Raw genomic sequence first — 17,010 nt, 5'->3', positions numbered from 1 at the left:
AGAGGCAGAGAGCGAGGGCCCGGGAGCCCGGAGGACGGTGCGGGCAGGATAACGCCCCCTCCTCCGTGTTCTGACAACCTTAGCCCGCAAAGCCGGCCTGCACGCTCGAGCGCACGTGTCGGGATGGAGACGCCAAGCCCCAGGCAGCCCAGCTTTTCGATGCGTTTTCCTCTTTCCTCCTAAAGCGGGGATGTGTTCACACTTAAAGCTCAGGGTCTTCCAGCACTGCCATGCCACTGCGTGCCGGAAAGCGTGACTGTGGGGTTCCTGGAGGGCGGAGCAGGGGTGCAGGCGCCTTGCTGGATGCTTCCTGTGGCTGCATCGCTCTTCAGACCTGAGTTCAGTATGATGTCATCCTTAGTGTGTGTGTTTCCTCGCAGTTTGAACAAGAAAACCAGCGCCTGGTTGGTGAGATGAACAGCCTGTTTGACGAAGTGAGGTACGTGTGTAGTTCCTTTGTCAGCCGATGGCCTGGTTTACACCTTCTCCAGAAGCGGGGGGCTTTCTCCATTCACTGTGGTGCCCGGGCAGCCACATGTGGCTGTTGAGCCAAATGCAGCCCCACTGAGCCTGCTGGGGGCAGGAAAGCTGCCCGGATCACTGGCCTCTCCATGTGGGGCCAGTGGAGGGAAACTCTGCTCGCTGCTCCGAGACTCCCAGGTGCCACACCACCCAGGGGACCGGTGAGTGACTGCAGGCTGCGCCCCATATAATTAGCACCACCTGCACTGAGGGGCCGTTCACACTTAATTCCTCTCAGGTGAGATGGGGGGTGGGGGGGCCTCGTGAAAGACGCTGGACAAAGGAAAGCCGCCTCCTGCAAACGGCTCCACTGAGGTCTCTGCTCCCTCACCAAACGGGGTCGGCAACACAGAAGTGGCCGTGCGAGCTGGCCCATGGGGGCAAACCCTCGGGGGAGCACGAGAGGAAGGCCCGGGAGCCCCGTTGCTTTGTGGGCATGTCCCCAGTGAAATGAGTCCTGACACTGCCCCGGAGACCGAGTGCGGCTGTCTCCCTCTGACAGCAGCGCCCCTGACACAGCTGGGAAGACGTCTGCTTCCTCCTGGGCTGGGAGCTCAGCTCTGCCCACAGGCTCCGGCCGCTTGTGCTGCACGCATGCCGGAACAGCAGCTATCGTCAGCCTCCCTTTTAGACACCCACCACCCCCAGCCGCCCTCAGGCTCACCCTGCTGCCCCCGACAAGGGGAGAGCGCCTGCGCTCAGCTGCTGAACGCAGAAGTATTTTCAAACACAACCAGAGGACTTTTTCCCCTCGCTCTCACAGACGACATGGTGTCCCCTCCGTCTCAGACATGATGTCCCCTCTCACACCTAACATGGTGTCCCCTCCGTCTCATGCCTTAGAGACAATTTCTTGAGATGTGTAACGTTCCTGTTAAGATTATCAAGCACTAATAAATATGTAATGTGTTTTTTTATGAAGGCAAATTGAAGGGAAAGTGGTTGAAATTTCCAGACTTCAAGAGATATTCACAGAGAAGGTTTTACAACAGGTAAGGAAAAAAAAAATAGTTGTTTTAAGTTTTAGCTTAAAAGAGGACTATACTAAGAAATCAGGACATTTCTTCTGAAGTCGTTGGATGTCTGCAGCTGTGTGCCCAGGGCTGGGCGCTGTTGGCCAGCGTGTGTCCGGAGAGCCGGGGGAACCGTCTCACCCCGGGGCGGCCTCTGCGTGTGGGGGGCAGCTCTGCACGTGGACCCGCGGCTGGCACAGGGGGGAGGGGCGCGTAGGTCTTGGCTTCTGCTGCCCTCGGTATGCTGGGTGTCCGCCGAGCCACGGGTCCCCATCTATAAAGTGGAGTGGCCCTTGCGGGGCTGTAAGGGTTATTGCTGGCGATAACCCTTGGAAAGTACCCGGCAGGTGCCTGATGGATCATAGCACTTTCCCCAGGGGTCACATGGGCTCAGACTCCACCCTCTCACGGTGCCCGCGCCACGCCACCTCCTATAGCGTCCTCACAGGAATACGGTTGTTCTCCTAAGTGGCTTTTCAGTTCTGACATTCTCCCAGCCAGTAACTGGCAAAATCTTTACAGGCCTGATAAATTTCCCTTTTGTTTTTAGCCTCCACAGACTGTGAAAGGGTTTGAAAGACAAAATCACTGTTCTCCACTGTGCTAAGCTGGGCTGGTTGGCTTTACTCCACTCACAGGACTTCCTGTGATCCACACAGCCAGAGGGGAATCTCTGTAGATCAGGTCTGCAAAGGCCAGCGGCTGTTTAGAGTTCAGGTTCAAAAGAGTGCCCTTAACAGCCATCGAAGGAACTATTCTCACAGGTGTCATGCATAGCCTTCCCTCAGAAGCCTGGTGGCCCTGGGTTCAGCCTGACGCCCAGGACAGTTAAGGTAGATGTCTCCCTCAGAACACACAACTTGTTCTAGAAGCAGCCATGCCTGGTGGAAAACTCAAGAGCCCAGCAGAGCCCAGCAGACCAGCTCCCATCACGTCGGACGACCTGGGCTCGCCGTCACACATCATGTGACTTGGGGTTCCCCTATGCAAAAGGGGGCCGACGGCCCACCTCACTCAGAGCTAGTGACAAGGAAGTGCCTGACAGGCGCCTGGCACGCCGCGGGCTCTCAGTACGTGGGAGCTGTTACTTCTGGATGTGGCTGTGACAGACCTGGATTGGGGACTGTTTTCCTGGCGCAGCCGGGAGCCGCTGGCAAAGGGAACCACCACAGCGTGTCGTGGGTGCTGTGAAACGCTCTGAGGCCCTGGTTGCCAGAGCAGTGACAGCCGTTTTCCTTTTCCAACCATGGCTGTGCTCCTACACTCGGCCCACCTCCCGCAGAGCCCCGAGGGCCATTAGCAGTTGATTCTCTAAACCCCACGGAGTCCACACGGCCCCCACCACCCCCACATCTAAAGGGAGGAGGGGAGACGCCGCTACTGCTGAGACCGGCCTGGCATTGTCACTACCTGTGCGATGGTGGGCACTTACTAGCCAGATGTTCCATGTGTAAGACCGGGATCCCGTCTCTCTTAAGCTTCCCAAGTGTTTGGACTATTTTCTGCAAACAACCTGCATCCCATTTTGATTTTTAAATCTTAGCCTTTTTTTAGAGAGATAGTGGTGAAACAGCACTTTTTTTGAAGCCAGCGTATGTGTTTGAAAGCACATGCATTTGAAGCTCACATCTCTGGACTTCATAATAGATAAGACTAGAGGGGAAGCCCCGGGCGTGTGCTGGCTGCTCTGTCATCGGCAGCTCACGTGTTTGTCCGTCACTGTCCTGCGAGTGGCACAGGAAAGGTGGCAGGTCGGGGCCCAGGCACTGAGGGTCACTCCCAGCCCTGGCATTTGGTCACTGTGTGACTTTGGGCAAGTTATTAACGTTCTCTGGGCCTTAAGTTTCCCTTTTGTAAAATGGGGAGTTGCCTCCCTGTCGGGGTGCTGTAAGATTCGTGGGTCATGCGTGTAAAGCCCCAGCCCTCAGTAATCCGCAGCTGCTGTGTATCTTGATGTGCGCCGGGGCGGGCAGGGGCGGGCTGTGCTGGTGGTTATCTGCCCCTTTGTCTTCCGCAGGAAGCCGAGATTGACAGCATTCACCAGTTAGTCGTGGGGGCAACCGAGAATATCAAGGAGGGCAATGAAGACATCAGAGAGGTGGGTGCTCCCTGGGCCCCGAGGCCCAGAAGAGCCTTGCTGGGCGGGGCTGAGCCCACGGGGCTGACCTCGCCACCCTGCTGGACGGTCACAGTCCATCCCTGCCAAGCCCAGGGCCCTGCTGCTCACCCCCTCCAAAGGAGTGATCTGGGGTGTGGGGGTGCTCTTGGCAAGGGTCTGACCAGCTCCCTAAATCCAGGGCTGGGTGCCCCTGGAGAAGCCCTGGGCACTGTGTCTGGGGCTCCGGCTGACTCCATTGAGTGGACCTTGTCATCTGCGTGTGGTCCTCTGGTTTGGGAGGACATGGGCTGCTGCTGGGGCCGGCCAGCAGCCAGGGTGGATGTGGTTAACCCTGGCATAGATGGGAGCCATCTAGGTGCTGGGTTTCCGGGGAGAACTGGGCAGGACCGCCCAGGACCGGCTAACCAGGCAGGGCAATGCCACCTGTGTGTCTCCTCGGGGATTTTAACCCGCCTTTTTGGTGTTGCTTAATAATTAAGCTGTCTGTTCGGGGTTAGCATAGGCTGGGGCGGTACAGGTGCAGCCAGGGTGAGGTGAACCATTGGTGGGGCCTTGGAGGGCTCCCACCGGACCCCTGGGGTGAAAACGCCCGTCTCCTGTCCCCCCAGGCCATCAAAAACAACGCGGGCTTCCGTGTGTGGGTACTGTTCTTCCTGGTCATGTGCTCCTTCTCCCTGCTCTTCCTCGACTGGTACGACAGCTAGCTGCCTGGTCGTCAGCCGTCACCCCAGAGCCACGTGGGGGGAGGGGGAGACAGATACGTCACAGAAGGGACGCCCAGACCTGTGGTTGGAGCCCACGGAGGAGCAGAAAAGGAAACCAGTGAACACAAATCGGAAGTGTCTGCAGCAGCCCTGAGGCGGCTCCCCCAGCTGCCTCTGGGCTCCCAGGATGCCTGACCTTCCCTCCGGGGCTTCAGGAAGAACATGGGGTGAGAACCCGCAGCCCAAATGCTCGTTTGTCCCCTACGGCTTCTTGCCTGCCTGAGCCACCTGACACGGCTCACTGTACGGTGGGAAACTCACCTTTGCCTCGTTAACCTAATAAATACATGACGGCCACTTCGCGTATTGTCGGTGGGTCCAAGTTTAGAAATCCAGCAGCCGCCTGTCCGCCCCCTGTCCGGGAAGAAGCGTGGGACGGACGTGCCTGCTCCTCCCAGGACGCTGCCCCGACACGGCATCCTGACAGGTGGGCAGCGGGCTGGGAGGCCCGACTTCCTGCCTCTGGGCCCCGAGGAGCCCCGGGCCTGCGGCTCTGTGCCTGTGCACCTGACTTACTGGGAAACAAAACGGGAACGCCTGCTGGTACCTGCAAGCACGAGGCACGGGGCCCACGTCTGTGCAGGAAATGTCCCGGCGTCCGAAGGGCCACCACAGCGCAGTGCGGACGGCTCTGCACGGCTCCTGTGACACGTGTGCTGTAGTGTTGGACAGCCAGGGACCCTTGTGTTCCTTATTTGCAGAGTGACACTGTGAATGAATTGACAAGGCAATAAACTACGCGTCCACTGGCAGACACAAATGCGGCTTGCCTCGGCGCCGTGAATGTGCTGATGGCTCTGTCTGCGCAGGGAGCCTTTTGGCGCAGTTAGGACTCCATGATTCCCTGAGCTTCGCAGCACGGGACTCCACACCGCACACCCCCTGCCCTGCGGCCATGATCACTTTCCAAACACCCTTGATAAAAACAGTTTGTTTTGGAAGCACATTTTAGGAAACGGTGACGGACTGGCCGTGAGCACCATGCTTGTTCGCAATAGATCTTGCACTATTTGTCATTTATTTTTGATCTACTAAAAAACAGTAAAACTTTTGACACGTCCACCAGAAACAACACATTCAAATAACATGGAAGAAAATGTCTGAATATCTTTGTTCTATTTAATCATCTTACACACTTAGTTTATCTAACTGGCAATTTTGTAAACATACTTTAATGTCAAGATTCAGGTTGAAACAATTGTCTTACAAAGATTGCGAGTTGAAATGTCATAATTGGACTTGTGGGGTGACACACCAGCCCCTCCCTCCCAACCCCCCAGCCTTTCCTGCCTGCTTCTTATATCAAAGGAGTTACATCTCATTCACAAAATTAAAACTAAAGTAGCCGTGGCTCACCAGCAATTACATTTTCACTTTTCCCACCCAGCCAATTTTTTAAAAACTGTCCTGCTAATAGGGCTGTTGGTGCAAATTTATTCCTAACAGAAGTGACCAAAAGGGCCAGTGGGTTCCTTTCCTATTCAGCACATCACAGAGCAGACAGACTACCTACAGGACACGGACTTCTGCAGCTTAGGGCCCGAGGCCAGCTCTTCCCAGAGTCGCCTCACCTCAGTGCTTTCACACAGTCGATGTGCACTCGCCTGGCAATGACCTGATGGCATCTGTCCTCTACACCACCCACTGCAGCGCATCCCGGGCTCGGCACTGTTGCCATCTGATGGGGGGGGGGAGTGGAATGCAGCTCGCTCTGAGCAAAGCAGGGAACATTCTAGATACGGCTAGGGCGTAAGGTCTGCACACAGCAACCACAAATGCATTATCATCTCAAGTCCAAACCCCTTGCATATCCAGTGTGAACTTATTTTCAACAGCATCCAACAAATCCCAGTAACGCAGCTAAATTAAGATTCCTTACCATGAAAAGTGGTGTCAGCTCTTTAAGCAATGCTGACCCACACCTGACTTTATGCCCACGGGTGGTCTGCAGCGAGTTTTATTTGCAAAGCAGCGTTAGCAAACAGAAGCAGTTGCACCATAAATGAGTAACCTCTAAATTATCGGTAATTATATTTAATGAAATGTCCCTCAAAGTCCCTCTGTTACCTTCAGGTGACACACTGAGGAACTTGCCCATCTCGCTAAGCTGATTTCTCAGCAGCTTCAGTCTCCTGCTCTGACAGCTTCTCTTCCGACAGAACTGACATCCACGGCGACACCGAGCGTGTGATGCTCTGCTTGGCCAGGTTGTAGTGGTTCACGATGGCGTAGAACTTATCCGGGGAGTGCGTGTCCTGCTCCGCATAGTAGGCCGCCAGGCCGTCGGGGATGCACTGGGCGTTCTGCAAAACGAAAGGCCACTGAGTGCACGTGTGCTGCAGGGCAGCCGAGTCTGCAGTGACCGCCCCGCAGGTGTCCCCTGAGCGCCGGCCCTGCCCTCAGCCCCCAGCCAAGTGACCGCCTGGCCCTGATAATCCCAGCAGAGCAGCCATTTTTAATAAGGCATGACAGTGCTGCTTGGGCTCCCAGGGCATGGTTGTAACAGGATGACAGGCCTTCCTACATCACTAAAGACCTTATGCTAGTTGTCATTTATTTTACATCTGGAAAACAATGAAACCTTTTACATGTTTACCAGAAAGAACACATTCACGAACGGACGGACGGAAGGAGGGAGAGAGGGAAGTCAGAAAGGCTTCCTGTGCACCGGGTCCTTAGCAGGCCTGGGCTGGGGGGGGAGCCTCGAAACGAAGGGGACAGGCCTGGGGCAGGGGCCTGAGGGAGGGCCAGTGGCTCGAAGAGTGAGGCGGAGCATGACGGAAACAGGGGCAGCGGCCACACAACCTGCAGAGGCCTGCGGGTGCGTTGTGAGTGTGACCTTGTGACCCAGAAGAGCAGGTCACTGAGGATCTCGAGAAGGCGCACTGAGCGTGGGGGACTGTCCCAAGCAGCTGTCCCTATAGGCCATGGAGCCCATGGGGAACACCTGAGGTTATGTGTGAAATTCTGTTGCACGGGCGTTTTGCCCAGAGACCTGTCCACAGCTCTCATGAGCTTGTCAGGGGTCTGACATCCTTGTCAGTTCAGATGTGACAGTGTCCAGCCTGGTCCAGCACCTGGCCCACAGGCTACGATTTCCTCGCTGCCGGGTCTGGGGAGATGTGGGACGTGGTTTGGCGGGAAGGAGGCTTAGGGCCCTGGGATTTTGCAGCGCTTTATAAGCAAGTGGATCCTGGCCGCACCCCCATGCCTCTGTCCCCCCAGCCAGGGCCTGTGGTGCTGCTCTGGCTGTTTTCCTGTTTGGGTTGCTATAGCTACCCAGACATGAGTGACTCACTGCCGCCGTTTTAGTGAGGCTGGCATGGGAAAGTAATAAACTCGCGCTTTCCCTCAACCCTGTGGAGAATTGGTTCTCCTCCTAGCAGCTCACTGAACCCTGAAATATAAGGATGGAAATACCTGCCAGCCCCCCGTGAGCACACAGAGCTATTTCCAGAAGGAAATACAGGCATGCAGTGTGCTCCTCGCCCAGCATTTCAGCGGGTGGAAGCCGGTAGGAAAAGCTCAGCTTTGCAAACACCGGCGAGTTCGCTGGAGCTCATGGTCTCTGAGCCTCAGTTCCTTCATCTTTAAAATGGGGCTAATGAGTCACACCTCCCAGGTTGCTGTGAGGGCTACAGTCAAGGTACAGTAAATCAGATGAGAAGCCAGGACATGCCCAAGGTTGCACAGTGACCCCAGCCAGGCCAGGGCGTCGGGAAGCCCGGGCACGCCGCAGAGGCACACAGTCGCCCGAGTCGGCATGGCCTTGCTGGCCAGCCCAGGGAAGGCTCTGATGGCCCTGCCTGCACGGCCACCCGCCCTTCACTCTGTCCTCGCCACCTGCCACTCGCCAGCCCACAGTCCTGCTGGACGACCTGAGAGCTGACACCTGCTGGCCAGCGAGTGACTCCGCTCCGGGCTGGGACGGGCCTCCAGGCACCCAGGCCGGGGGGCAGCACAGGTGTTAGGATGCAGCCCACACAACAAAGCTGCAAGAAGATGCTGGGAGGGGCTCCCCTGGAAGCTGTGAGCATCAGAGCGAGGGCGTCTACGGAGAACTGCACGTCACCTCTGTGGGCTTGGGGAGGTCACCGACCTTCCCTGCGCCTCATCCCTCAGCTGGAAACAAGTGATAATCAGACCTGTGAGGTCATCCGAGAAAGCATGCTCCCCTCAGCCCCGGCACATGGGCGCCGGGCTATTAAGTCTTCCTGGGATGGGAGTCTCACCAACAGGAAGAATGTGTGTTCACAGACAAGTCTACAAGGAATACCCAGATGTAAAACTTGTGGGGTCTGGGTCACTTTTCTTGCAGCGCAGGATGCAGATGGGGGCTTGTTAAGTGTGTGTGTGGGGGGGGGCCTCTTTGCCTGGATGCGTTTCCCCAGGTCCCTGCAGGCTCCCGCACAGGCCTCCCATGGCCTTGCTCCTGGACCTTGACCTCCCTTCTAGCAGCTGCAGCCCCATCCTGCTTGCTGTCCCGTTTCCCAGCGCTTCTAACCCTGTAACTCAGTCTACAGTCGACCTCAGGCTGCTTTTGAGAAGGTCAGGGCGCTTCACAAAGGCAGGCTCTTGGCCCGCTTGGCTCCTGCCGATTCCAGCACCTCGGACAGCAGCAGCAGCAGCAGCAGCACGCGGCCGGCACCGGCGCTCACAGTAAGCGCCGCCTGTGGGAGCTCTAAGTACAACCCAAGGAGGAGGGTTAGGAGCGCGATTCCAGCCGCACCTGATTCCAGCCCCACCTGCTAACTTGGCAAGGGCCCCGCACCCCTCACATCAGCGACACCCAGACCAAGCCTGTCCTTGCACGTGCTCAGTGCCAGACAGTGGGGCTTTCCTGCTGTCACATCAGCAACACCAAGCCCTGTAAAGGATGGTGTTTCCTCTTCACACTGGCTCTGGAAAGCTCAGAACCAGGTGAGGCGCCCCGAGCCGGGTGGGTGGGAACGGGGGCGAGTCCACGCGCGCTTTCCTTCCTCCCAGCTTCACCTTCTCGCCAGCATCGCTCCACGCCCCTTCGTTTTCTTCATTCCCTCCCGGCGTCCGGTGTGCTGTGTGTGTGCCACAGGCGGCCTTGTGGAACGAGGCCCCCATCCGTGAGCACCCACGAGCGGCGACCTCAGCACAGCAGGCGGACGGGGACACGCCGTCAGCAGGACGGTGAGTGTGCCAGCCCTGCTCCCGGTCCCCGTGGGGCCTTGGGCAGCCTCCCCGGCGGCCTGCCCTCCTTCCATGTGACCGATAGTAAGTACTCTTGCTGTCCGTCCCCCAGGGGTGCGGGGGGCCCTGCCACGCCCCTGCCCGTCTGCCTGCCTCCCCTGCTCCCAGCTGGGCCGTCCACAGGAACTCTTCCCAAGGACCCCCCTCGCCGGCCTGGGCTACAGCTGCTCGAGTGCCTGTCCCGCGGGTGCTGCGAGGTCAAGCGAGACACAAGCTGCAAAGGCATCGCGGGGCCGGGGGAGGGGCTTTACCTTGAGGATGAACCCGTCAGGGCAGAGGCGTTCATACTTGTACACCTTGTAGACGACCAGGAAGATGACACAGGTGAGGAAGGCCAGGGCGAAGAAGACCAGCACGGAGACCTGCGGGCAGAGGCGGGGCGTCAGGGTGGGAGTGGAGGGCAGCCAGACGCACGCGCGCACTCACGCGCGCGCACGTCGGGAGGTCTCGGGGGATGAGGGGTCAGCAGAATCACTGTCCACTGGACGACTTTTGTACCATTTTCACTCTCAGCATAGCCTCACGTCACCTTTTATTTTATAAATTAGGTATTTTTAGTACGCCAGGCCCTGCATGGAGAGCTCAGGATACAGATAAAATCAAGCCTCATGGGCACTTGGACACGTGATTGACGGTTTGCCCGTCGGACTGCCGCCAGTCACCAAGGTGACGCAGCAGCCACCAGCTAATCAGCTGTTCCACAAACATCTCCTGAGATGGGACATCGACCCTGCCCTTGACCTGCGACCAGCTGAGCAGGAAAGGCAGACCTCCCTGGCCTCCATCACCCCCGCCCTCGACAGGGTCCGACCGGCTAGTTAGTGTCCGTCCCCTCCCCAGAGGGCAGTCTCTGTGAGCATAGGGGTTCGGCTTTCTTCACCGCTGCAGCTGAGCGCCCAGCGCAGTATATGCTGACCGCACATAATATGTGCTCAGCTAATGTTTGCAGATGAATGCAAGACTGCATGTGAGAAGGACAGGAGGTGGGAGGTTCCACTCCAGCTGGAGGACTTGGGGTCTGGGGGACAAAATGACACTTGATCTGGGCCTCAAAGTGCTCACTGGACTGCTGAGAGCCACCTGGCAGGGGTGAGTGCATGTATAGAGGCGAAAGGGCCCACAAAGGCATGGCAGGTCCGGAGGCGGGAGCCTTCCCACTGACAGACGGCCTCCCCGCGCCGGGTGAGCACAGGGACAGCTTTCAGGCTCCTGCACGGGGAGGAGACAGGCAGCAGGGCCCCGGGAGCCGGCTCGGGGCAGGACTGACGAAACGGTCGCCCCTCACTTCCACCTCCCCTCCCAGGGGCCCGGGGAGCTTCTGCCACACAGTCCCCAGCCACCAGGTGCGGGGAGCCCTGCTGCTTCCCTGAGGCTGCACAGAGGCTAGGGGCTTTGGGGAGACCCTCAGGCAAAGTACAGCAAGCCTCGCCCCAACCTCAGGTCCCCTGATATTGCGGGGCCTCTGCTCCGATGCGGCTTCTCGGAGCCCCCGGCCCCCATCTGTGAAAAGAAGACACAGCATCTCCAGCCAGGATCCTGGGTGACATGAGACGGACGTGAGGAAGTGTGTTGTAAACCGCACAGCACATTCACCGAAGGCAGGACGCCGGCCCTGCCCGCCAGGAACCCTGTGCACCCCCCACACCCAGCTTAGGCATGGGCACTGGGGTCCAAGTTCTGTGACCCTGGAAGCCCCTGAACCTCTAGCCACAGTCCCCTCGCCTGTGACACAGGGTGACAGCTCCCCAGTGAGGCTGTGAAGGAGGAACATGCTGGGAAAATAAACGTGGGGACTATCACAGCTGGTGTCCGTCTCCTACCTGCGCCCTGCGCCCTGCCTCCACTCCCCTGGGTCTGAATCTCCAGTGTTCACAACTGTCCCCAGCTGCGTCCTGGCTACGGGAACCAGGCCCGGGCCAGCCCAGGGTGCCCTCTGTCCCTGCCCACCATGCTCCAGGCCAGCTCAACACCCAGACTCTCTCGGCCCAACCAGCTGCTCTCGCCCTCCGTACAAAGCCACCGTGACCACCTGCCACACGCACCCCAGCTTCAGAGCCCCCGTCCCACCCCCGTTACTCCCCCAGCTCGCTCACTGCAGCCTGGACCACACCGGCCCCTGTGTGTCCCCTCGCCCAGGGGGCAGCCCCTCAGACCCCCAGGCAGGCGAGACATCTCTGAGTCACCTCTGATGAGGCTCACCCAGGGCGGCTGTCGGGAGAGCTGTATTTAATGTAAGTGGCCTCCTTCAAAGCCCTTTACATTTTATTTTGGGCATTTCAAAACATTATTCTAAGAAGAGGCCCATAGCACACAACAGGGTAAGAAGCCATGAGAATATGACCGCAACAACATATTAGCAAACAATTCAACAGCACAGTAAAAGGCTCACACACTGTGATCAATGGGGTTCATTCCAGGGATACAAGGATAGTTCAACTGCCACAAATCAAAGTGATACGCCGCACTAACAAAAGGAAGGATAAAAATGAAACAATCATCTCAATAGATGCAGAAAAGCATTTGACAAAATGCAACAAACACTTATGGTTAAAAAAAATAAAAACTCTCAAGAAAGTGGGTACCGAGGGAACATACCTCAACATAAGAAAGGCCATCTATGGCAAGCCCAAGCTAACATCATACTTAAAGGAGAAAAGCTGGACGCTTTTCCTCTAAGATCAGGAGCAAGACAAGGATGCCCGCTCTCACCACCTCTAGTCACGACAGTATTGAAGGCACAGAGCAATTAGGCAAGAAAAAGAAAGAAAAGGCATCCAAATTGGAAAGGAAGAAGTAAAACTGATACTATTTGCAGCTGACATATGTAGAAAACCCTAAATATTTCACCAAAAAAGTGTGGCGCATTGGTTAAGAGCTGGCGTGGGATGCCAGCTCTGAGCAGCAGGGCCCCGGTTTGGATCCTACATTAGGGCCAGTGACGCTGCGCCCTCTACAGCTAAGATGGTGAACAACAGCTCGACCTGCAGCTGGGCTGCTGTGAGTCGCCGGTGACGCCGTAGGCTACAGCCCCTGCTGCAGTGGGCTGCCATGAGCTACCGTGAGCAGCCGGCAGCCAGCGTGAACAGCTGGCAGCTGGTGTGAGCTGCCAAGAGCCGCTGTGAGTGGCCGTCCAGAGGCCGGCGACCGATCTGCCTCAGCCGGGAAGAGCGCAATGATAATACCAACATGGGCCAGTGAAGCGACGTCCTCCACAGCTAGACTGAAGAACAAAACGACAGCAACCTGTCTGTTCCCCTTCCCCAATTCCCCAATAAAATCTTTCAAAATAAAAAATCTTTCAAAAAAAATAAAAAAGTGTTAGAACTTACCAACAAATTCAGTAAAGTCGCAGGATACAAAATCAATATACAAAAAATCGTAGCATTTCTGTACACTAACAATGAACTATCAGAAGGAGAAATGAAGAAAACAATCCCCTTTACGGTTGCATCCAAGAGAGTAAAGTACCCAGGAATAAATTTAACTGAGGAGGTGATGCAGCCACTAGGGACAACAATAGGGGGGTTCCTCAAAACATTAAAAATAGAGCTAACATATGACCCAGCAAGTCTAATCCTGGGTATTTACTCAAAGGAAAGGAAAACCCTAACTCAGAGAGATCCAGGCACACACCATGTTCATTGACTCATTGTTTACAGCAGTCAAGACACGGAAGCAACCTAAGTGTCCATCTATGGATGTTAACTAGACGTATCATGCTGATAATTTCACAACATATACAAATATTGACTCATTATGTTACACACCTAAAACGAATATAATGCTGTCTGTCAATTATATCTCAATTTTTTAAAAAGTATGATCTCAAGTCCTGGAGAGATGGGGCATCCTTAAACCTGACCCCTGAATTTGGAAGCCTCAGCAGAGTTCGGTTTAGAGCACCCCATCTGTTTAGGTTTAAAAAAAATCCCCAGCTCTGTCCGCAGGGCTGCGGGGACCCACTTCCTCGGGGCTCTCCTCCTGAACCTGGCCTGGGCCTGTCGTCCAGGATCCCCAGGCCTGATGACAGAAGAACTCACAGAATCAAGGAACGAGAAAGTGACAGTCCCCCAGAATAGTCCAGGGAGAAGGGCAAAGAAATCAATCCATGGAGAGTCAGGAGGCAGCTGACACGGCAACGCCCTCCCTTGCCCCCAGGCCTCTGCAAACCCTGGGCTCCTCTGGGGCCAGAGTCGGCTTGGACCTGAGAAACGCCCTGAGGTGGGAAGAGAAATGGGGGCTTGCAATTCACTGCATGGCATGGTGTGTCCCCCCTGATTCCCATGACCTGAGGAGAGAGCCATAGGCCTTTCCAGAAAGATCCCCAACTGACTCAGAACTGGATCCCAGCTCTGCCACCTGCCAACTGTGTGACTGAGCAGGTTGCCTGTGTATCTCATCTCTGAAGAGGGAAACCATGCCTCACGCACACTTATCAGGAGAACGACAAGGGATCGAGGGCTTGAGAGCATGTTGTGAGCCCCACATGCTGAGCCTGTTATGGGTTGAATTGTGCACCCCACCCCCCATGAAAAGACAGAAGTCCTAACCCCTGGTCCCTGTGACTGTGACCTCATTTGGAAATAGGGTCTTTGCAGATGTGATTAAATAAAGCAAGGTCATTAGGGTGAGCCCGAATCCAGTATGACTGTGTCCTTATAAAAAAGGGAAATTTGGACACACAGACACATACAGGGAGAGTGCCATGTAAAGACAGAGGACTGCAGTGATGCATCTACAAGCCAAGGAACGCCAAAGCTTGCCGGCAACCCCCCAGAAACCAGGAAGCGGCAAGAAAGGATTCTCCCGTACAGGTTTCGGAGGGAGCCCGGCCCTGCTGACGCCCTGATCTTGGACCTCTGGCCTCCTGAGCTGGGAGAGAATAGATTTCTGCTGGTGAAGCCCCCAAAGTGGGTGTACTTGGTCATGGCAGCCCGAGCAAACTAACACAGCCCCTAATACCAGAGCTCTTTCAGGGGGTCTCAGGACCGACGCACCTCCCCTGAAGGCGTTCCCTCTCTGCCGTCACCCTTGCTTCCCACCACACGCCAGGCTGAGCGGCCCGCTCGCTGGGCAAAGCCCCCGCCAGGCCCCTGGCTCCCGGAGCCTCCGGAACATGGCAACCTCCCTGGACACCAACAGCGCATAATATGTGCACCACACAACCCAGCGTCCGCGATTTCCTAACTCAAGTGAAATGAAAGTGCGTCCCAGTGTGGAGAGTTTCATGAACCTCGCCTGCCCCCTTCCCCCAAGAATAAACTAGGAATATTCCAGAAAAAGTGTGGAATTACTTAGCCACACGTTTCCTCCAGGCCAGCGAGTACCCTTTAAGGCTGTCTCTACATCAACACACCATGACTGTAAACATCCAGGAGAACCCCAACCAATAGCGGCTCCATCTGTCACCCGATTCCAAAGTCCTGATCAAAGACCAGCCACTCACTGCCCAACGTGTGGCCCGAGCCCTGGGTTCAAGGCTGTTTGGTAAACATGCACAGTGACTCTGGCAAGGGCATCCGCCCCCTGACTCTCAGTTCCCACTCAGCTGTGAAAGGGGGTGCCAGTCCAGTGCCCCAGTTTATAGTGGGGAGTCCAGGAGACCCGCGCTGGGCCCCCCGTGGGACACAGCCAGCCCTCGCTACACAATGCAGACCCCATTCCTGTAGCATCAGAACAAGAAAGATGCTCAGAGACCATCAAACCCAGCACCTTCCTTTACACGTGATGGAGGCCCTGAAAAGGCAGCACCTTCCAGTCGGCCCAACAGGACCCCCCAGTGGTCCTAAGAGCCCAGGGGTGCACACAAGAGGGGAAGCAGCAGCCATCTGCAATGACCCAGCCTGAGTGCAGAAAAGGGGCTCAACCCTGGCTGGTGTGTTAGATTCACCGGGGCCTATAAGAATCCCGCCACCCGGACCCCGGCCAGGGCAGTGACAGCAGACTATTGGAGCAGCACCCAGACAGCAGTATCATCCAAAGTCCCCAGACACTTTCTGTGCGCAGCCTAAGCTGAGAGCCGTGGGGATAAGTGGAGGACCCATGGGATTCCTGGAGCCTGGGGGCTACTGAGCTGCCACCCCAGCCTTTGCACACTCATGCCAAAATGCCACTGTATTTCGGAGAGCCTGGTGCAGGGTGTCCACCATATCTCTGGAGGCTCTCACCATGCTCTGCACTGCGGTCGGCATTCAAACAAAGCTTGTGTGNTCTAAAAACCGGGAGATTTCAAAGAACATCCTGATTTCCTGCTTTCTTTTTGAAAAATTGAGTGATCTAACAGCAAAGACGTTCCCATGTGGCGAAAGTCAGGTCCATAGGGATAACAGCTGCCCCCACCCAATCCACCTTGCCCTGTCTTAGATGGGTTTGTGCATCTCACCTGGGCTTCCTAACCTTCTTGGCCCCTGCAGGCACGTGAGTGTGAGATCCTAACTTCATCCAATAGCTCGTTTTACAGGTGGGGAAACTGAGGCACAGACAAGGGAGTGAGCACACTCCTGGGCCTCGAAATGGTCCCGCCACACCTGCCAGGTGACTCAGGAGCCTTTCCAGGGGCTTAAGGCAAACACAAGAAGCTCCCGGGGGGCACCTGGGAAAACTGTGACCCTGAAATTAGGAACTCTCAGTGGCACCACAGGCCGTGCAGAAGAAGGTGAGGTCGGAATAGGGGCAGCACTGCAGAGAAGGATAGGTGGGAGAGACACAGCGTGGGCAGGGGGTGGCTACAACAGCAAAAGACAAAAGGTGTTGACAAGGATGGGAAGACATTGGAACTCTCACACACGGCAGGTGGGAATGTAAGATTGTGCAGCCACCGCGGAAATCAGTGAAACACAGAATTACAGTATCATCCAGCAATTCCACTCCTAGGTATACACCCAAGAGGATTAAAACACATGTTCATGCAAAACTGAGTACATGAATCTTTCTAACAGCATTGATCGTGAAAGCCGAAAAGTGAAAAGAACCCAGATGTCCATCAACTGAGGCATAGGTGAACAAATGTGGTCCATCCACGCAGTGGAGTATTACTCAGTCATAAAAAGGAAGGACGTACTGACACATGCTATGTACAATGTGGCTGAAGCTTGAAAATATGAAGCTCAGTGAAAGAAGCCCGTCAAAAAAATCATGCAGCATGATTCCATTTCTGTGAAATGTCCACAGCAGGCAAACCCATGGAGACAGAGAGTAGAGGAGTTTGCCAGGGGCTGGCAGAGGGGGGCATGGGAGGTGACTGCTAACAGACACGGAGTTTCTTTTTGCAGTGATGGAAATATTATGGAATTAGATGGTGGTGATAGTTGCACTACTCTGTGACTATAATAAAAACCAGTGAATTGTATGCTTTAAAATGGTGAATATT

The 17,010-nt window shown here is 55.8% G+C and overlaps 2 protein-coding genes across 2 annotated transcripts in view; one reads left to right on the top strand and one right to left on the bottom strand.

Moving 5' to 3' along the window:
* The window catches only part of STX18 (syntaxin 18), a 115,455-nt gene extending 110,735 nt beyond the window's left edge, over window positions 1-4,720 (top strand). Inside the window, exons 8-11 of the mRNA XM_019661162.1 lie at window positions 381-439; window positions 1,445-1,514; window positions 3,553-3,633; window positions 4,263-4,720. Of these exons, the coding sequence (XP_019516707.1) occupies window positions 381-439; window positions 1,445-1,514; window positions 3,553-3,633; window positions 4,263-4,358 (306 nt within the window). The 3' untranslated portion in view covers window positions 4,359-4,720. The remainder of the gene's footprint in view (window positions 1-380; window positions 440-1,444; window positions 1,515-3,552; window positions 3,634-4,262) is intronic.
* Window positions 4,721-5,406: 686 nt separating this feature from the next.
* NSG1 (neuronal vesicle trafficking associated 1) overlaps window positions 5,407-17,010 on the bottom strand; it is a gene marked incomplete at its 5' end in the record, with an annotated part of 41,508 nt that continues 29,904 nt past the window's right edge. The window contains 2 exons of the mRNA XM_019661146.1: window positions 5,407-6,721; window positions 9,893-10,003. Of these exons, the coding sequence (XP_019516691.1) occupies window positions 6,521-6,721; window positions 9,893-10,003 (312 nt within the window). The remainder of the gene's footprint in view (window positions 6,722-9,892; window positions 10,004-17,010) is intronic.

This window comes from Hipposideros armiger, unplaced genomic scaffold (assembly GCF_001890085.2).
Source record: "Hipposideros armiger isolate ML-2016 unplaced genomic scaffold, ASM189008v1 scaffold_337, whole genome shotgun sequence".
NCBI classification, from domain to species: Eukaryota; Metazoa; Chordata; class Mammalia; order Chiroptera; family Hipposideridae; genus Hipposideros; species Hipposideros armiger.
Note: the sequence above shows the minus strand (reverse complement) of the source record. Positions and strands in the feature narration are given on the sequence as shown.